Source organism: Mobula hypostoma, chromosome 1 (assembly GCF_963921235.1).
Source record: "Mobula hypostoma chromosome 1, sMobHyp1.1, whole genome shotgun sequence".
In the NCBI taxonomy this organism is placed as follows: Eukaryota; Metazoa; Chordata; class Chondrichthyes; order Myliobatiformes; family Myliobatidae; genus Mobula; species Mobula hypostoma.
The window spans coordinates 143,799,095-143,820,958 of NC_086097.1; the positions used below are offsets into that span (position 1 = coordinate 143,799,095).

Consider the following 21,864-nt stretch of genomic DNA (forward strand, 5'->3'; position numbering starts at 1 on the left):
GAATAAGGGATAGGTTGTTGAGGATTAAGGTGAGAAGATGGTGAGCCCTTGGAGCTTTCACACTGGATGGCTGTTGAGTTCACTTGTTAAGTTCATTCATCACAGAGATTGATAGGTTTCTAGAAATGAAAGGAAATAAAGGCAGAAGAATGGCACTGACATAAAAGATTATCCACAATGCTAGTGAGAGATGAAGCTGGCTCGAGGGGCCAGTAAGTTTACCTCTCCTCCTATTTCTTATGTCCTTGTATTGTTTTATCATCTACAACACATGCTTAGTGCAAAATAAAATGTCTGCACCCGTTCTATCCGGGACATCAACTCCTTTATCTTTTAGCCACAATTTGCTTAAAACATTGCATCACCATGTAGTTAAAATAAAAACAGGATGCTGTACATCACAAGCATTATCTTATTTTGCATGTGAATGCTTGCAAACGGAAATGTTAATGTCACAAATAGGCAGGTCTGAAAAAAAGTGTACCTGTTGATGTCAATTCAAAATGAAAATAATGTTTAAGAAAAGCAAGAGCTTTATCGATAAACATTTTGAAAAATCAAGTGTGTAGTACAAAAATACTCATTCATATGAACTGAACTTCATCTACTGTACTGTGTACCTGGGAAAGCTTCAGTTCTCCATTGCTGCAGGGAGACATGGAAGTCAGGCATCTAATACATCCATCAGACCTTGGCGCCTTCTTTACTGCTTTATGATTCCTGGAACTCTTCCAGAAGGGGACAACAAGGCTTTGCCTTAAGCCAGTGTAGTCAAGTGGCACCGTGAAAGTGAGGCAGGAAAAGGCATTTTCCACATGCTCCATGAGTCTTTCATTCTTCAGATATCCAAGTGCTAGGACGTTCTGTAAAAGTAGCATTGGAATTGTACCAAGACTGTCCCCAGGCCAAAGTTTTGCAGGAGATTGACAGAAACCCATAAGCATCAGAAGTAGGAGGACAGTACTAGATCCCAGCTCACAGGTAGTACTTTGGCACCTAAACCCTTCAGCTACTGCTTTGCAGCTGTGGGCAGTAGGACGGGATGTTAGTAACCAGAGGGACTAACAAAACCCTGCAGCTACACTCCTGGCCCTCTTCCCAGAAAAGCCTGCAACAGGAAAACCTTGTGCAACAGGGGACTGGCAGCAGGAAATGCAGGCGGTCTGGACATTATCTATCATCTGAGGGAGTCGTTCACTGCAATAAAGCTACTCGGACAATCACAGAGTAAGTAGAGTGCATCCATGTAATTCTCAAATATCTGTGTCAACCATCAATCATATTGTTCTGCTGAAGCAAAGACTTCTTCATAGAGTATAGAACGTAGAACATTATAGGCACATTACAGGCTCTTTGTCCATGATGTAGTGCCAACATTTTAACCTACTCTAAGATTATTTTAACACTTCCTTCCTATACAGCCCTACATATTTGTATCATCCATGTGCCTACCTAAGAGTTCCTTAAGTGTGCCTAATGCATTTGCCACTACCACTATGCCTTGCAGGGTCTTCCATGAACTCAGCACTCTCTCTGTTTAAAAAACTTACCTGTGATATCCCCCTTATATTTTCCTCCTATCACCTTAAAACTATGTCCTCTCGTATTAGCCATTTCTGCCCTGAGAAGAAAGTCTCTGGCTATCCACTCAAACTGTGCCTCTTAACGTCTTGTATATCCCTGTCAAGTCACATCTCATCCTCCTTCACTCCAGAGAGATTGTATAACATTGGATCATCGCCTGAACCAATAAAGAGAGTCACAGAGTCTAGCAGTGTAGACTTCTGTGCCAATATATTTTGCCCGATCCAACTGACAATGTCCCTTTAACGCAACTCAGCTGATAACAAGTTGTTGTCCTTTGAATACTAGATTTCCTTGTTCATCTCAAACAAAAAGGATGGAGATATTCGGTCACCTCTGATGACTGGCAGTCTTCACTGAGTAATGACTTACAATGTTTCCTGAAATGAGTCATCTGAAACTGCAACGAACAATTCTCATTTCTCAACATAGTCATCAGTACTTTCCAACTTATGTATAAAATAAGTGATACAGACCTGCGGGTGGTGTGCTCTATATGGTGCATCCACTGAGACGTCTTTCACCATGTGTTGTACAGTACATTGTAATCTCTGAAAGTTTTAGGCATTGTTTAGTTGCTTTGGGAACAGCTGTTCTTCTTGAATTGTGCATTTTACCTCTGCTTCTCCTAACTCCTTGATGTCTCCGCATATATTTGTGAATTCTGTATCATTGCTACTTCTAGTCCAGACCAACAATGTAAAATTAGCTTTTCTTTAAGCTTATAACACCTCAAACTCAATGTGCTGGTGATCACTAGGACCTGAATCAGTCTGTATTTTTCTTAGATAAGCACCTGTGTAACTCCAGCATATCTGATAGAAAAGAAACAAATTCAATTATTGAGAAAGCTTTAACAATTGTAAGATCCCTGCCATATTTATCAGTGCTTACATCTCCAGAATTGTTGCAATTGGGATCCATATGAAGTCCTAGGCCTGTACAATGCCCAGTAAAATGAGAACACCATGGTTGACAAGGGAAGTCAAAGACAGTATAAAAGCAAACAAGAGGGCATAAAATATAGCAATAATTAGCGGTAAGCTAGAGGGTTGGGATGCTTTTAAAAACCAACAGAAGGAAACCAGGAGGTCATAAGTAGAGAAAAGATGAAATATTAAAGGAAGCTAGCCAAAATATAAAAGAGGATAGCAATTTTTTTTCAGATGTATAAAGTGTAAAAGAGAGGCAAGAGTGGATATCTAACTATTGGAAAATAACACTGGAGAGACAAGGAGCTTGGAAGATGAAAGGTCTGAAGGTAAATAAATCATCTGGTTCCAAAGGACTGGAAAATCACAAATGTCACTCCACTCTTTAAGAATGTGAGGGAGGAGGTAGAAAGCATATCATAGGCTAGTTAGCCTGATTTTAGTGGTTGGAAAGCTGTTGGAGACTATTGTTATAGATTAAATTTCTGGGTACTTGGTTAGCACATGATAAGATAGGCCAAAGACAACATGGTTTGCTAAAGAGGAAATCTTGCCTGGAAAATTTTGTTAGAATTCTTTGAGGAAATAACAAGGATAGACAAAGGAGAAAAGATGTTATTTACTTGGATTTTTAGAAGGCTTTTGACAAGGTGCTGCACACGAGGCTACTTAACAAGACAAGAGCCCATAGTACGACAGGGAAGGTACTAACATGGATAGAAGATTGGCTGACTGGCTGGAGGCAAAGAATAAGAATAAAGGGGGCCTCTTCTGGTTGGCAGCCGAATACTAGTGGTGTTCCATAGTGTCAGTGCTGGGACCGTTTCCTTTCATGTTATATATGAATGATATGTATGATGAAATTGATAGCTTTCTGGCCAAGTTTCTGGACAATATGAAAAGATGGGTGGAGGTTCAAGTAGTGTTGAAGAAGCAAGTTATCTACAGAAGAACATAGACAGATTGGGAGAATGGGCAAAGAAGTGGCAGATGGAATTTAGTGTTAGGAAATTATATGGTCATGCACTTTGGTAAAAGGAATAAAGGCTTAGAATATTTTCTAAAAGGGGAGAAAATTCAGAAATCAGAGGTGCAAAGGCATTTTTGAGTCCATGTGCAGGATTCCCTAAATGTTATCTTGTAGTTTGAGTTGGTGGTAAGGAAGGGAAATGCAATGATAGCATTCATTTCGAGAGGACTAGTATATAAGAGCAAGGATGTAATGCTGAGGCTTTATAAGGCACTGGTCAGATGGCACTTGGAATATTGTAAGCAATTTTGGGCCCCTTATCTAAGAAAAGATGTGCTGGCATTGGAAAGGGTCCAGAGGAGGTTCACGCGAATGATTCCAGCAATGAAAGGGTTAATCTATGAGGAGCAACACACAGAAAATGCTGGAGGAACTGAACAGGCTAGGAAGCATCTGTGGGTAAAAGTATAGTCGACGTTTTGGCCTGAAACATTGACTGTACTTTTTGCCATAGATGCTGCCTGACCTGCTGAGTTCCTCCAGCATTTTGTGTGTGTTGCTCAGATTTCCAGCATCTGCAGACTTTCTCTTGTTTAAGGTATGAGGAGTGTTTGAAAGATTTGGTCCTATGCTTGCTGGAATTTGAAAGAATGGTGGGGGGGGGGGACTCTCGTTGAAACCGATCGGATATTGAGAGGTCTGGATAGAGTGAATGTAGGGAGGATGTTTCCTGTAGTGGATAAGTCCAGGACAAGAGGACACAACCTCAGGCTAAATGGACATTTATTTAGAACAGAGATGAGCAGAAGTTAATTTAGCCAGAGGGTAGTGAAACTGGAAATCATTGCTGCAGGCAGCCGTGGAGGCCAAGTTATTAAGTATATATGAAGTGGAGGTGGTTGGGCTCTAGATTAGTCAATGCATCAAAGGTTATAGAGAGAAGGCAAGAGAATGGTGTTGAGAGGGATAATAAATCAGCCATGATGGAATGGTGGAGCAGAATCGATGAGCCAAATGATGTAATTTGGCTCTTATGTCTTATGATATTATAGATTAAACTGATCCAAATAGTTGGTGTTTTGTGAATTAGAATTCTTTGTCTGACAAGCCCGTTTGGTACTCCTGATTCTAACTGTGGCACATTCCTCTTCATCTATACTCCAAACAAAAAAACCCAGAAATTGTTCCTGCTTCCATATCAGCTCTTTTGGCAGTTTTGTATAGATCGTGTTCATCTTGGCATTACTTTATAAAGTGATTGCTTTTTCTCACATTTTGTATTTTAGCAAATGCAGTACAAATATCTTACTGGGGAATTTATGTTTCCTCCCACAGATCCAACAGTCTTGTCTTTAGTTTGCAGTTTTTTTTCCTGTGAAACCTTGGTGATTTCCATAGGTTTACATACTGCACAGAGATTCTGCTCTGTTGACCCACTATTTATCTTAATTAAGACCTCCACCTCCTTCTGATGGGTGACAAGTTTCATCTATTTTCTCTAAGGTCAAGTTAATTCCTTGTAACTATCTTTCCTGCACACTTGAGCTTGCAGTTCCAAAGACAAGACAGCCTCTGAGTACTTCCAGTAGAAATGCAGGATACAACCCTCACTGTGTTTTTGCCACACCGTTCTATATCGATGGTACAAGTCACCAGCAAGTGGCCTGCTCCTCTTAAATGCATACCTCTCAAAGTGAATGTGTGCTAAACAGTTGGCAGCATTTAGAACATTTATGGAAGACACTAACATTGGTATCAAACAACAGGAATTCTGCAGATGCTGGAAATTCAAGCAACATACATCAAAGTTGCTGGTGAACGCAGCAGGCCAAGCAGCATCTATAGGAAGAGGTGCAGTCGACGTTTCAGGCCGAGACCCTTCGTCAGGACTAACTGAAGGAAGAGTGAGTAAGGGATTTGAAAGCTGGAGGGGGAGGGGGAGATGCAAAATGATAGGAGAAGACAGGAGGGGGAGGGATAGAGCCGAGAGCTGGACAGGTGATAGGCAAAAGGGATATGAGAGGATCATGGGACAGGAGGTCCGGGAGGAAAGACGGGGGGGGGTGACCCAGAGGATGGGCAAGAGGTATATTCAGAGGGACAGAGGGAGAAAAAGGAGAGTGAGAGAAAGAATGTATGCATAAGAATGAGTAACAGATGGGGTACGAGGGGGAGGTGGGGCCTTAGCGGAAGTTAGAGAAGTCGATGGTCATGCCATCAGGTTGGAGACGGAAAATAAGGTGTTGTTCCTCCAACCTGAGTGTGGCTTCATCTTTACAGTAGAGGAGGCCGTGGATAGACATGTCAGAATGGGAATGGGATGTGGAATTAAAATGTGGAATTAAAACATTGGTATCATGTATTTATTCACCTTCTTGACCCAGCCTGTCCAAGATAAACTCCTGTTCAGTATTTTCTGTTTTATTTGCGATAAACATCACACCCTTCTACCATTACCACAGTAAGAAGTGATTCTACCTGGACTTGTTCTGCCTTATTCCAGTTCTGCATCTGCACCCAAATGCATATTTCAATCAAGCTAACTTGAAATTCCTTTCTTTCTCAGCAAATTTCCATCAGGTATTTTGAGAGATTCAGCACTTCCTGAGTAGCACTCACAAAATGCTGGAGAACTCAGCAGGTCAGGCAGCATCTATGGAGAGGAATAAGCAGTTGATATTTCAGGCCGAGACCCTTCATCAGCTTTCCCTGAAACCCTCAAGCATGCAATTAGGTTTGAGATTTCTTTCAAGACTCACAAAGATTTTCTCCCAAAAGTAGACTTTACATAAGATAAAAAGTATATGTGTATATGTACAGGAAGAGGTAAGGAAAGGTACGTCGCATCCGGAGCTTTCCAGTTAGCGGACGATTTCCCTCCATGCCTCTCTGATGTAGTGGGGAACCACGTACAAGGCAAGTTACAGCAGTGGTTTGCCATTGCCTTCTGCCAGGTGAGTTTCCAAAGAGATCACCAGCTTGTAACCCAGCACGGATGGAAAGCGTGCAGGGGAACCGGCTGGATTCGAACTGGGGACCTCTCGTCCCGAAGTCCGGCACTGACGCCACTACGCCACCAGCCCGGTCACAGAAGGAAGTAACAGTGCAAAAAAAAACCTTTACATTCACGGGACATTGACAGGGTGCAGAGCAGGGCTGAGAAGTGGTAGGTGGATTTCAACCTGAAAAAGTGTGAATGATTCACTTTGGAAAGTCAAATTTGAAGGCAGAATCCAGGGTTAATGGTAGGACTTTTAGAACTGTTGAGGAACAGAGGGATCTTGGGTCCCTCAAAGTTGACAGGGTTGTTAAGAAGGTGCATGGTGTGTTGAACTTCATTTTTCAGACTGCAGAAATGAAAGGTTGAATACATCCATAAATACTGCAGCAAGATGGTCCGGAATGTTTCCAGCAGTCTCTGATTTCCTGGGAATACTGATCAGATATTAACTGAACTGGATTTACTGTATATTCTCCAGAAGAAGTGAACTCATTGAAGCTTATACAATACCAGTGGGGTTAGACAGAGTAAATTTCAGGCTGGATGTGTCTGCTGGCAGGGATACTGTTACATAATATGGGGTCAGGCATTTAGGACAGAGAAGAGGAGAAATTTCTTCATCTCTGGTTAGGAAGTCATTGGAATTCTATACTCAAGAGGCCTGTTTAATATTCTCATAATGAAGATTGTTTTTGGATAATAAGTGATTCAAGGGAATGGAATAGGAAAGACCATTAAAGTGGAAGATCAGCTATGATTTCAATGAATGGAGCAGCAGCCTTAAGGGCCTGAATGGATTATTCCACTTCTACTTCTTGAAAATATTTTATGTTTATTAGCTAGCCCTATTACTATTTAACTATCAAGAGCACAAACTCGGAGTTAAGCATTAGACAACAGAATGTAGAACAGTGCAGCACTGGACAGGCATAAAGTTGTGCCAAACTAATTAAACCAATAACTCCTAACTAATGTAATTTCTAATAATGTAGCAACTCCTAATTCCTCTGAAGAATTGAAAAGTCTTGTAAAACCCCAGCCCAATTAAGGGAAAATATCTGGAAAATTCCTCCCTGGCTCCCTTGGGTAATTACAAATTTCCTTGGATGCTAAAAATGCTGCTGAACTCCCCTGAACCATTTGTTGACCTTGTTGCACATAAATTGCCTGCTGTGTTTTCAATAGTGACAGCCTTTCAAAAACAATTAATCGTTTGGAAAGCACTTTTGCCCATGCTAAGCTTATAAATGAGAACACATAAATGTAATCATTCACATGGATGTGGAGAGTGAGATAAATTAGATAGCTTTCTCACAAAGATGGCAAAGGTGCAATAGGTTAAATATCTTCTACTGGTAAAATAAGATTTTTTGATCCTGGAACTAAATTATTACATTTTCCTGTTTTTTGCATGTTTTTCTGCCGGTGGGGGAGGGGGGATCATTGCTTTGCTGCTGTTTATGCATGGGAGGGGAGATCTGGGGGGTGCTTTGGGGTTCTAACATTTAACTGTCATTCATTCTTTGGGGGACTTAGACATCCCACCTCTCCAGGAAGTTCCGGGAGTCTCCCGCATATTGATAGTGGCTCCCTGATGCCCACAAATTATATACAATATCCTGGAAATCGATTTTTTTGAGAGCGAGAGAGAGAGAGAGAGAGAGCAAGAGAGTGAGAGAGAGTGAGCGAGCGTGAGGGCGAGAGAGAGCGCCTTGGCAAAGTGTTCCAAAAAAAAGAAAATATAAAATGCACTTCACCCCAGACTACACTAAAGTGTACCCCTGCCTAATAAGGGTCAAAATAATGACAGTGTTGCTCGCTGCACTTTTAAAACAGTAACTTTTCTATTGCCCATGGTGGGTTGAGACTGTAAAAGACATGTTGAGGTGAGTTTAACAGGTGTCATTCTTTCAATAGCATAGCTAACGTTATTTTAACTAGGGGGCTAGCTGCCAAGGAGCTACTCTATTGCAGCCATCCCACCTCTCCCAGAAGTTCCGGGAGTCTCCCGCAAATTGATAGTGCTACCTCCCTGAAATGAGTTCTGCAGGGTGGGATGTCTGCATTCCTCTGTTTTCGTGGATGGTTGCGAAGAAAGAGAATTTCAGGATGTATATTGGATACATTTCTCTGACATTAAACGTACCTTTGAACCTTTGAAAAGTGACAAAGACTTTGCTTGCGTCCAACCATTGTATTATACTGGAAGAATTTAAATAACAGCTTAGCTATGAAGTTTCTGAAAGGGTCTGACACAAAGTGTACTTCTCCCTTCCTTTTTGTCCATTATGTGAATACTGTTTATGATTACCGATAGGATTGTCAGGACCAGAGAATATTTTGATAAGCCACCAGTATTGAGTTAAACATACTAAAATAGCACGTGCAACTTGCCACATCACATTGCTTCCTGAGGAAGACGTTGGCTTATTCATTTAAAATATTATTGAGGTTTCTTAAGGAATGGTGACAATCATTCAAGAAATGTTTATTAATTTGTAATTGGCTTGAGAGTCTCCATATTGCCTCCAGTAATGAACGTGTTATACAGGTGAACGATTCTGGTGTATCACAGGTTGCAAGTGCTTAATATCAGTTCTTCTACGGTCAAGCGCAGCTTGAACTGAATATTGCTATGGCGTTCCAATCATGTTTAACTTCTTTCCCAAAAAGGACGCTTCATTCATAAAATAGCATAGTAGTCTCCATTCACTTTACTAGACATACTATGAGCTTTACTTACAATGTTTACAGTATGTTAACAGGCCGTTAAAGCTTTAGAGAAAAATATTCCATTAGTCGTAAATTTGAGAGGATATTATACCCTGCAGAACCTTGGTGGTGGCAGCACCAAGTTTCAAACTATCCTTCAACATGTACACCTGCTCCTTGCGATGTCCTAGTCTGATATTTTTGCTTCATTTCTGGCCGCAGCTGAGGTTCTAGAGTACTGGAGAGTGGCTAATGTGGTACCGTTGTTTAGAAAGGGTAGCAGAAGCAAGCCTGTAAACTATAAGCAACACACATCAAAGTTGCTGGTCTGTAAACTATAAGCTGGTGGATCTGCCATCAGTAGTGTGTAAAACACTGGAGGGGACACTGAAGGACAGAATCTATCAACATTTGGAGAGAAAAGGTCTGATTTAAGACAGGCAGCATTGCTCCATGTTGGAAATTGTATATGACAGTTTTTTTTTGAGTATTTGCTACAATGAGGTATCCTAGAGGAGAGATAAGGGTCAGGCAGTGGATGTGGTCTATAAGGTTTTTTGACAAGGTGCTGGAAATCTGACATTAAAACAAGAACTACTGTCAACACTCAAAGCGTTAGGCAGGATCTGACTAATAAGAAACAGAATTAATGTTTCAGATCAAAGACTCTTTGACAGAACTGGAAAGAGAGAAAACAAGTGACTTTTCAGTTGGTACGAAGGTAGGAGAGGAATGGGTCAGAAAAATGGGAAAAATGGCTGCAAGAAGGAATGAGGAAGAAAGGGTTGGAGTTAGAAAGAGAGCAACGGAGAAAGGGACAGAGGGCAGAGCAGGATAGGAGATAAGGAGTGAAGAAGGAAGGAGCAAATGAGGGAAGGAAGAAAAGAGGAAGATGGTAAGGAAGGCGGCATCTTAAATGCAATAACTACAGCTAATTAGTTCAGGAAGTTCTATCACTTTTTTATTATAAGCTAATGCTGATGCACTTTATAAGGCCTCACAAACAAGAGAGAAGTGAATGACTGTTTGATCTGTTTCCGTGAGGTTGACCGAGAGATAACTTCTGGCCATTATCACTGGAAGAATTCCTCTGCTCACCTTCATAATAGTGATGTGTGGTGTTTTTATATGTCACCCTATGAGGGGCGATGGGGGTCTGAGTCCAGGATCTCATCTGGTTGACAGCACCTTGCAGAGTGGACCACTCCCTCCACACAGCTCTGCTGCTCCCATAGTGCAGCACTCATTCTGCAGTGCACTGCTGCCTCAGTGCTCTGCCCACACTGCAGAAGTCAGTACTGAAGGTTATGTGCTTAAAGCTCACATGTGTCACTGAATTCATAACTGCTTGATTCAAACAAGAGTGATAAGGTGCTGACAAAATAGCAGAAATAAACATTGCATATTAAAATTACCTGATGAAAACCCTACATAAAATAAAACTCTTCAATTTAGCGTTGCTTTAAGTTCTTAATTCAATAGCTTTTATACATGTCAAACAACAGTGACTTAAGGTGGTTGAGGGGAAATGGTACGTAACCACATGTCGTGACTGTGCGAGGAACTTCCCAGCTGATTGGAAGTCATTGACTTCCGGATGAGTATCATACTGCATTAAAAGGAAGAAGCCAGAGCTGAGCTCGTACCACTTCCTAGGCAGCAGGTTCACACCCAGCTTTTCAAAGAGAATGGCTGAGCAGGAGAGCCTGGAGTATGGCAAAGCCGACTTCGTCCTCTTGGACAATCTCACCACGGAAGACTTCCTGGCAAATTTGAAAGTGAGGTGAGTGAGGGTGGAGCCGATGGGTGAAACAAAGGGGAACTTGAAGAGAGATCAGTGTTGCTTTCCACTGGGTCAGGATGAAGTCATAGCGTACAAAATCAGGAAAGAACATGTGAGATATGTAAGAGAAGCACTGAAATGCTCTTAATACATCACATTTTAAGTCAAATCCAAAAGACAGTATGACAAGATAATGCTAAATAGGGTATGAAATTAATGACTGTAGGACAGCTAAATTTATACTTGAATGTCTACCTGGGGAAATTAGTTTCAAAGGGGAAATCCAATGGGCTTAATGATCTTTTAAATTTATAACCAAGGCACTTAACCATAGTTACTTTACTGACTCTGAGTCAACATGCTGTTTCAAACTCCGCTCCAGAAATGTGAGAATATATTCTCATGACATGGACCATGGTGGAATAGAGGTTAAATTACGGGACCAGGAGCTACCATTGATCCAGAGTCAAAATCCCATCCTAACAGCGGGGGACTTTAATGAAGACAGGGCAAAATCCCCTAATTTTTACTATTTTTAATATTTGATATTTGTAATCCAGGGAGCGGGAAGCACAGAATCAAATATCGCTGTGATGATTGTACATTCTAGTATCAATTGTTTGGTGACAATAAAGTAAAAAGTATAAAGTATAAAGTATTGGTGAACAGGTTACAGGAAATGAGTGACATCATTCCATTGATTTGCTTATGTTTGACTGTAGGGTGATAATTGGCCACATTGGCTTTGTCTGTTTTTTTTTTGTGACAGCTGAGCAAACACATCTGGTCAAATTTCCTCATTGGTAGTTAGATGCCATTTGTAACCGTACTGAAACATCTTTGCTAGAGGCATGGCTAGTTCTTGCCCACAGGCTTTCAGTGCCAAGTCAGAGATGTTGTCCACTACCATTGTAATTGTCCTACTTTGCACTCTCAGCTGCTTATCGATAACGAGCCGTAGTGTCGTTGAGTGGCACAGCAGGGAAATGGGCCTTTCGGCCTAACAGTTGCATGCTGACAAAGATAACCCTATTTGCTTTTATTTGACCTCTCATATCCGTGTACCTGTCCGAGTGTCTTTAAATGTTGTCACTGTACCTATCTCAACATTTCCTCTGGCAGCTCATTCCATATACGTGCCACCCTGAGTGCAAAGAAGTTGTCTGTCAGATCCCTTTAAAATCTTTCCCCTCACACCTTGAACCTATGCCCTCTAGTTTATGGGACATTTTCTCATGGAAAAAGACTGCACATTTACCTTATCTGTGCCCCACATAATCTCATACACTTCTCTAAGGACAGCCCTCAGTTTCCTATGCTCCAATGAAAATGTCCTAGCCTCTTAACATCTCCTTCTAACATCAGACTCAGTCATGGTCCTAGTAATTTTGTTATAAATCTTCTTTGCACTCTTTTCAGCTTAATTAAATGCTTTTTATAAAAAGGAAGTGAAAAATTTCACAATATTCCATGTTTGGCCTCACCAACATCTCGTACGACTGCAACATAATGTCCCAGCTCCAATACTCATTGCACAACCAATGGACTCACTTTCAAGAATTATTCATCTCATGTTCTCAATACTTATTGTTTAGTTATTTATATTATTGTTTCTACTTTTCGCATTTGCAAAGTTTGTTGTCTTCTGCACTCGTTTTGAATGCCCTAGCTGGGCAGTCCTCCATTGATTCTGGTATAGTTACTATTCTATAGATTTGTTGAGTATGCCCACAAGAAACTGAATCTCAGGGTTGTATATGGTGACATATATGTACTTTGATAATAAAATTTACTTTGAATGCTGAACTTCAACTAATGAAGGACAGCAAACCAGATGCCTTCTTCACCACCCCATCTGCCAGTGATGCCATATTATAGGAGTTATTAGTTGTCCTCCTCAGTCCCTCTATTCTACAACACCTCCCAGGGCTCTACTATTTACTGTGAAAGTCCTACTTTGATTTGACTTCCTAAAATTCACCATTTTGCATTTATCAGGATTGAATATCATTTGCCATTCCATGGTCCACTTCCTTAGCTGAATAAAATCTCCTGCAATTTTTACTAACCACCTTCACTGTTTATGATACCTTCTATTTTAGTGTCATCTGTAAAATTAATAACCATACCTTGAGCATTTTCATCTCTTCTCTATATAAGCTCCACGTGGAGTGACTTGAATTAATTGAAGCAACACACATCAAAGTTGCTGGTGAACACAGCAGGCCAGGCAGCATCTCTAGGAAGAAGTGCAGTCGACGTTTCGGGCTGAGACCCTTCGTCAGGACTAACTGAAGGAAGAGTTAGTAAGAGATTTGAAAGTTGGAGGGGGAGGGGGAGATCCGAAATGATAGGAGAAGACAGGAGGGGGAGGGATGGAGCCAAGAGCTGGACAGGTGATTGGCAAAAGGGATATGAGAGGATCATGGGACAGGAGGTCCGGGAAGAAAGACAAGGGGGGGGGGGGGACCCAGAGGTTCTCTGACTTCCGCTAATGCCCCACCTCCCCCTCGTACCCCATCTGTTACTTACTTTTATACACACATTCTTTCTCTCACTCTCCTTTTTCTCCCTCTGTCTCTCTGAATATACCCCTTGCCCATCTTCTGGGTTCCCCTGCGCCCCCCCCCGTCTTTCTTCCCGGACCTCCTGTCCCATGATCCTCTCGTATCCCCTTTTGCCTATCACCTGTCCAGCTCTCGGCTCTATCCCTCCCCCTCCTGTCTTCTCCTATCATTTTGCATCTCCCCCTCCCCCTCCAGCTTTCAAATCCCTTACTCACTCTTCCTTCAGTTAGTCCTGACGAAGGGTCTCGGCCTGAAACGTCGACTGCACCTCTTCCTAGAGATGCTGCCTGGCCTGCTGCGTTCACCAGCAACTTTGATGTGTGTTGCTTGAATTTCCAGCATCTGCAGAATTCCTGTTGTTTGAATTATTTGAAAACTGGATTCTATTATAAGACCATAAGGGATAGGAGCAGAATGAGGTCACTCAGCCCATTGGGTCTGCTCAGCCAGCCCATCATGGCTGATTTATTATCCCTCTCAACCTCATTCTCCTGCCTTCTTCCCATATCTTTTGTCACCTTTACTAATCCATAACCTATCAACCTCTGCATTAAATATACCTAATGACCGGGCCTCCACAGCTGTCTGTGGCAATGATCTCCACAAATTCACCACCCTCTGGCTAAAGAAACTCCTCCTCATCTCTGTTCTAAATGGACATATCTGTACACTGAGACTAGGCCCACTGGTCTTAGACTCACCCACTACACAAACCATCCCCTCCAAATCCACTCTGTCTAGGCCTTTCAATTTTTGACTGGTTTCAATAAGATCCCCTCTCGTTGTTCTAAACTCCAGAGAGTACAGGCCCAGAGCCATCAAACACTCCTCATATGTTAACCCTTTCTTTCCTAGGGTAATTCTCGTGAACCTCCTCTAGACCTTCTTGAATGCCAGCGCACCCTTTCTCAGATAATGAGCCTAAAATTGCTCACAATATGTAACGTGTGGTAACACCAATGCCTCACAAAGCCTCAGCATCACATCTTTGCTCTTATACTCCAGGTCTCCTGAAATGAATGCTAATATTGCATTTGCCTTCCTTACCACTGACTCAACCTGCAAGTTAGCCTTTAGGGAGTCCTGCACAAGGACTCCAAGACCCATTTGCACCTCTGATTTTTGAACTTACTCCATTTAGAAAATAGTCTAAGTCTTAATTCCTTCTATCAAAGTGGATGACCGTACACTGTATTCCATCTGCCATTTCTTTGCCCATTCTCCCAATTTACCCAAGTTCTTCTGTGGACTCCCTGATTCCTCAACAATACTTGGTCCTCCACCTGTCTTTGTATCACCTGCAAATTTCACCACAATGCCATCAATTCCATCATTCAAATTGTCCAAGTCTTTGCCTCCTGCCAGTAAGCCAATCTTTTATTGTATGGTCTGACACCAGTAGAGAAACGGTTATTGGTGAACTCACAGTCCCCTGGGAAGACAACATCGATGAAGCCCATGAGCACAAGTTAACCAAGTATGCAGAGTTAAGATCAGAGTGCAGAGACAGAGGGTGGAAGGTCTCATGCTATCCATTTGAAGTAGGCTGCCGTGGCTTTATTGCGTTCACTCTCCAGAAGTGGCTGCGTGACCTTGGCTTCACTAGAAGAGAGATCAAGTCAACCAGAAGGGCTGTAGCTGAGGCAGCAGAGAAAAGATCAGCATGGGTGTGGACTAAGTATGTCCAGAGGGGCAGATAGTCAGACAGTGTATACACATCTTGCAAACCCTTCAGTAGTTGCATAGACACCTGAAGAGTCGACTATCTGTTGGATGGAAGTGACCAACAACTCTGATAGAGGCAGATGCCAAGTTTTTAAGCTCACCAGTGGGAGGTGGTGCTTTATCACTGCTGGCCCACCACCTCGAGGGAGTCTTGATCATAAGCGGACCGAAACTCCTGAAGACAGGTGGCAGATCAGCTGATGATCCCACTGGTGATAGCACAGGACAGTTAATATCTTAGTCCACGTGTATTTTGTAACTCTTATCCATGCTTGCACCTTTCCTGTAATACCATGGTCTTTTATCTTGTTAAGCAACCTATGTGCAGTGCCTTGTCAAAGGCCTTCTAAAAATCCAAGAAAACTGCATCCACTGATTCTCCTTTGTGTACCCTTCCTGTTATGTCCTCAAAGAATTCCAAAAATTTGCCATGCAAGATTTCCCCTTAAGGAAACCTCAGTACTTTGGTGTACTTTATCATGCACCTCCAAGTATCCCAAAACACCTTCCTTAATAATGGACTCTAACATCTTCCTACCCACCGATCTTTACTAATGCCTCCAGAATCACATCAGCTACCTCCTTCAGAACCTGGGGTGTAGTCCATCTGGTCCAGGTGACTTATCTACTTTCAGACTTTTCAGCAACTATACTCACTTCTGCCTCCAACACTCTCGAGTTTGTGGCATACTGCTAGTGTCTTTCACAGTGAAGGCTAACGCAAAATACTTATTAAGTCTGTACGCCATTTCTTTGTCCCCCATAACTACCTCTTCAGTGTCATTTTCCGGCCTTCCAATATCTCTTGCTTCTCTTTCACCCTTTATTATATCTGAAGAAAACTTTTGCTATCCTCTTTGGTATTATTGTCTCGCTTACCTTCCTATTTCATCATTTCTCCCCTAATGATTTTCTTAGTTGCCTTCTGTTGGTCTTTAAAAGGCTTCCAATCCTTTACCTTCCTACTATTTTCTATTTTATTATGTACACTCTTATTTGCTTTTATGCTGTCTCCGGCTTCCCTTGTCAGTCACAGTTTTGTCATCCACCCTTCAGAATACTTCTTCATCTTTGGGATGTATCTACCCTGCATCTTCCGAATTACCCCCAGAAACTCTAGCCATTGCTGTTCTGCTGTTATCCCTGCTAGTATCCCCTTCCAATCAATTTTGGCAGCTCCTTTCTCATACCTCTGAAATTCCCTTCTTTCCACTATAATACCAATACATTCAATTTTAACTTCTCCTTCTCAAACTGCAAAGTGAATTCTATCATTGGCTCCTAAGGATTCCTTTATCTTAAGCTCCCTCGTCAAATGTGGTTCATTACACAACACCTAATCCAGAATTGCCTTCCCTTTTGCGGGCTCCACCACAAGTTGCTCTAAAAAACCATCTGTTAGGCATTCTACAAACCCCTCTCTTGTGATCCAGCACCAAAATGATTTTCCTTATCTACCTGCATATTGAAATCCCCCATGATTATTGTAACATTGTCCTTTTTGCATGCCTTTTCTATTTTCCATTGAAATTTATATCTCACATCCTGGCTACCATTCTGCGGCCTGTAAATAACACCCATCAGGGTCTTTTTTCCTTGTAGTTTCTTAACTCCAATTACAAGGATTCTACATATTCCAATCCAATGTCACCTCTTTCTAAGGACTTGATTTCATTTTTTCCTAACAAAGCTGCCGCAGTCCCTCTGCCTACCTGGCAGTCCTTTTGACAGATCTATCCTTGGATGTTAACCTCCCAACTATGATCTCTCAGTGCAACTCAGTGATGCCCATACCTGCCAATCTGCAACTATGCTACAAGATCATCTATTTTATTTAGTATACTGCGCATTCAAACGTAACACCTTCAGCCCTGTATGCATCACTATCTTTGAGGTCCTGCTACAACATCTTCCATAACTCGCTATACTCACTGAGCCAGACTTCTTCCTCATTTCTACTTACAGTATTGGTGCCGATATACACCACAACATCTGGTTGCTCACTCTCCCTCTTGAGAGTCTTCCACAGCCACAGAATCTGCTGCTATTGCCGTTTTCAATGACAACTGCCATTAAGGTTGTCAGCGATGATGCCACACCCAGGAAGTAGAAGAAGTTGCTGTCCATCCCCCTAACTATTGAGTCTCCTATCACTATCACTCTGCCTGACTTCACCCTTCCTGTCTGGCTGCTGCTGTGCTCTGACAGTTGATCCCCCCTCCCCCCACCCCCCCCCCATGGAGTGTCCAAAGGGGTAAACTTTTTCCAAGGGGAATGTCCACCTGAGAATCCTGCACTGATTGTTTACTCCCCTTACTTCTCCTGGTGGTTACCCATATACTATCTGAAGCCTACACTGGGTATGATCACCTCATTAAAAGTCTCATCTATGAAGTTTTAAGCCTCCTGGATGTCTCCAGCTCCAGATCCATTTCCTTGACCTTGTCAGTCAGGAGATGAAGTTGGGTGCACTTCCTGCAGATGTAGTCATCAGGGAGACCAATAGGTACCTTTAAATCCCACGTTTCTAAGGAGCAATTCTACAGCCTGAACTACAATCCTGCCTCCACTTAAGTTCTAGACTGCACCTGTTCTCGACTAAATACCCTCTAACACTGTTCACTCCAACAATGGCTGCTCTGCTTACATCTTGCTTTTTCAAATATTGGCTCTTGCTAAGGACTACTAACCCAAGCAATTTCCTGTTCTGCAGACAAGTCCCATCAGGACCTATGGTGCAGATCTCAGGAGTCTGTTGTGATGCGTGATGGCTTGGCATTTTTGGCTGACCATGTTGTGAATGCTTCAGCCTTGTCTTTAGGATTCATATGTTGCACTCTTCCATTGCTGAGGACATACCTTTTCCTCCCATTACTGTTTAATTATTCACATCTATTCAACAGTGGATTGCAAAAGTCCAACCAGTTGTAGCAGTGGTCATCTGTATCGTTTTTCTGCCTTTGCTATTTTGTATGCTATTTGATAGTCAGTTGTAGCAGTTTTGCCAGGTTGGTGGCTCAATTTCATGTATGTGCCCACTGCTCTCCCTTATAATTTCAACTAATAAAAACCCAACTAGTCTTTTTTTTAAAAATAAAAAGATTAAATATGCACACACTACTGCGAATGTGGTCTCTTGAAAGCCCTGTAGAATTGCATCAAGTGTTTATTCTGCTTGCAAACTCTGCCATTGCAGTTTGGTCAATAAAAGCCAAGACATCATCTGTCTTGCTAACTTGCCGTGTTTTATGAACAAGAAGACATATATTTCTCCGAACACCAAAATTAACTGGCTTCTCATAATGTGAAAAGTATTCTGCATTTTTCTCCCTTTTTTCCATTGAAGTTAATCATGTCACATTTTCCCACATCAAACCCCATTAACACAATTCTGTCTCGTTACTTAACCACTCCGTTCTTTCGCAGAATACATGCAGTATCCTCATAACTCGGTTTCTACTAAGCATTGCATTGGTGGCAAAAGTGGTTATATTAGTCCTGGTGCATTCATCCTACTCATTAATATAGACAGTAAAATGTGATAGGTCTCAGGACTTGTCCCTAAAACACTTCACTAGTAGTAACCTATAACTACAAAAATGATTTGTGTCTTACAAACAGTCAGTTATCTATACTAAGATATTGACCCCAACCTACAGGCAGACTAAAGGCTGGAAAGAATTTTGATTTTCAGCCCGCAGAGGAGACTCCTTAGAACTTAGAACAGTACAGAACAATGCAGGCCTTCAGCCGACTTACTCCATGTTCAATCTAACCCTTCTCTCCTACACAGCTCATAACCTATTTTTCTTACATCCATGTGCCTATCAAAGAGTCTTTTAAATGTCCCTGTTGTATCAGCCTCTAGCACCACCCCAAAAGTGCATTCCAGGCACCCACCATACTCTGTGTAAAAAAAACTACCTCTGACAGCTCCCCCCTATACTTTCTTTCACTCACTTTAAATAGATCTCCTCTGGTACTGGCCATTGCCACCCTAGGAAAAATGCACTGGCTGTCCACTCATCTATGCCTCTCAAAATCTGATACAAGTCACTCCAAAGAGAAAAGCCCGAGCTTGTTCAACCTTTCCTCATAAGACATGTTCTCTAGTCTAGGCAGCATCCTGGTAAATCTCCTCTGCATCCTTTCCAAAGCTTTACTTTCTAAAGTTAGATGATTGAAACAAGATTACTATGGAATGGTTCTCCAAAATGAATCATACAAGATGATTAAGAGTTCATGGACTATTGAAAGTGTGGTGAAAGTTAAACCATGAAATCATTTGACTAATAGTTAGATGAAGGGAGAGAATGAAGGATTGTTGGGTCCATTAGTATAGGTCAAACAGCTTTCTATCTTCACAGGTATCCTTGATCTTGTGATCTACAAAGGTGGAGATAAAATAAATTAAGATGTAATGTTAGCGTGATGATAAGCATAAATCTTAACTGCATGTGGTTTACAAGACCTTGTCGTTTTTTTATATTCTAAGCAGGTTATATTGGTAGGCAAACCTTTAAAAGAGAATTTATTGCCACAAAGATCGTTGAGTAACAATTTACTTTATTGTCTTCTTCTCCTATAGGTTTGTTAAGAATAGAATCTACACCTACATCGGAGAGGTGGTTGTCTCAGTAAATCCCTATCAGCAGATTGATTTATATGGGCGAGATATGATTGAGCACTACAAGGGAAGGGAACTATATGAAAGACCACCACACTTGTATGCTATTGCAGATGCAGCCTACAAAGCAATGAAGAGGAGATCAAAGGATACCTGCATTGTAATATCAGGTGAGAATTAAGGATATGGCAACTTCACATTATATCCAAGGCTATCCACATCATGCTATCAGTTCTTGGAAAGAGCAGGTGTGTTATGTTCAAAGTCAAAAAGTTTAAAGTTTATTTGTTATCAATGTACATATATGTCACTATATGCAACCGTGAGATTCATTTTCTTGCAGGCATACTCAAGATTATAACCATAATAGAATAAATGAAGGACTGCACCAACCTGGGCTTTCAACCAATGTGCAAAAGACAACAAAACTGTGCAAATACAAAAATAAATAAATAATAATAATAATAAATAATTAGGTAATAAATATTGAGAACATGAGATAAGGGTCCTTGAAATTGAGGCCATAGGTTCTGGTAACTTTTCAATGATGGGGCAAGTGAAGTTGAGTGAAGTTATGTACATTGGTTCAAGAACTGATGGTTGAGGGGTAATAACTGTTTCTGAACCTGGTGGTGTGAGTCCTGAGGCTCCTATACCTTCTTCCTGATGGCAGCAGCAAGAAGATCTGGGTGGTGGGAATCCCTGATAATGGATGCTACTTTTCCTGCAACAACGTTCCACGTAGATGTGTTCAGTGGTGGTGAGGGTATTACCCGTGATGGGGCTGGCCCATAGCCACTACTTTTTGTAGGATTTTCCGCTCAAGGATGTTGGTATTTCTATGCTAGATTGTGGTACAGCTAGTCAATATACTCTCCACCTCACATCTTTTGAAGTTTTTGCGAAATGCTAAGGAAGTAGAGGCACTGCTGTGCTTTCTTTGTGATTGTACCTACATGCTGGTTCTGGGACATGTGTGATATAGCATGGAAGTAAAGTAATTTGAGGCAAAGTTATTTTTAATGTGATAGTTTTCGAATACAGGAAGGGAGAAAAAGAGAGATAGGACCACGGAGGATTTAAAATAGACTTTCAGAGTAGACTATTTATAAAATATTCACATTACTTGAAACCACCCTCAGTGGTGATTCAATGGTTGAGAAGAATTGAGTCCTAACATAAATATTGAAATCATTAGTGTACTTTTATTGATGACATGAATTATTTGCCTTTTGGTGTGTTTTGTGATATTGTAAAGTTGTGTTCACTACTGTTTCACTAAGTTTATCAATGTTAACCGCTGGGTATTGACGACAAAAATATAGAGAAGTTGGGAGTGTGGGAGGTTCAGGGTGGGCAACAGGGTAAAGCAAATTTCAAATTCTGCGACAACAGAAACGGGACCATATTTTACCACATTGTCCTCTAAATGCCAATGGTACAGCTGTTCTGAAGCTACATCTGTCACCCAGCGTCCGCCTTTCAGCCAGAATATTGTCTGGTCCCTGCTGCTGCAGCTGGTGGCTTCACTCAATTTTTGACATCATTTTATTTGGATCAAACAGCTGAAATCTGACTTCCCTCTTGCTGCAGTGGCTGGACGGAATTTGAGGCAATTACCAATTTACCAATTACTCAAGTTAACAATCATCCGCTCAGCAATCCTGGCTGCAGGTGGCTGCAAGTTCCTTTCGTGCACTCAGGTGCTGTGGCTTGCCATTCACAGGGATTGTAGAGTTCATGGAAGGCTCTGGTCTTCTCCATTGACCAACATGCTACAGGCAGTAAACCATCCACAGCATGTTGCTTCTGTGGCTTGTACTATAGATAACCTTTTATTTTAAAAACTTTATTTAGTGATATAGCACAGAGTAGGCCCTTACAGCCCTTTGAGTTGTGCTGCTCCAGCAACCCCACAACCCTAATTTCACTCTATCCTAAATCACAGGACAATTTACAATGA

The 21,864-nt window shown here is 41.6% G+C and overlaps 1 protein-coding gene across 2 annotated transcripts in view; it reads left to right on the forward strand.

The window, feature by feature from the left end:
- Nucleotides 1-10,837: 10,837 nt before the first annotated feature.
- LOC134351244 (unconventional myosin-Id-like) overlaps nucleotides 10,838-21,864 on the forward strand; it is a 135,583-nt gene continuing 124,556 nt past the window's right edge. For both annotated transcript variants that reach the window (XR_010019105.1, XM_063057340.1), the window contains exons 1-2: nucleotides 10,838-10,982; nucleotides 19,863-20,071. Coding sequence is in view for 1 of the 2 variants with exons in the window: in XM_063057340.1 (XP_062913410.1) it covers nucleotides 10,888-10,982; nucleotides 19,863-20,071 (304 nt within the window). In the remaining variant the exon portion in view is untranslated. The remainder of the gene's footprint in view (nucleotides 10,983-19,862; nucleotides 20,072-21,864) is intronic.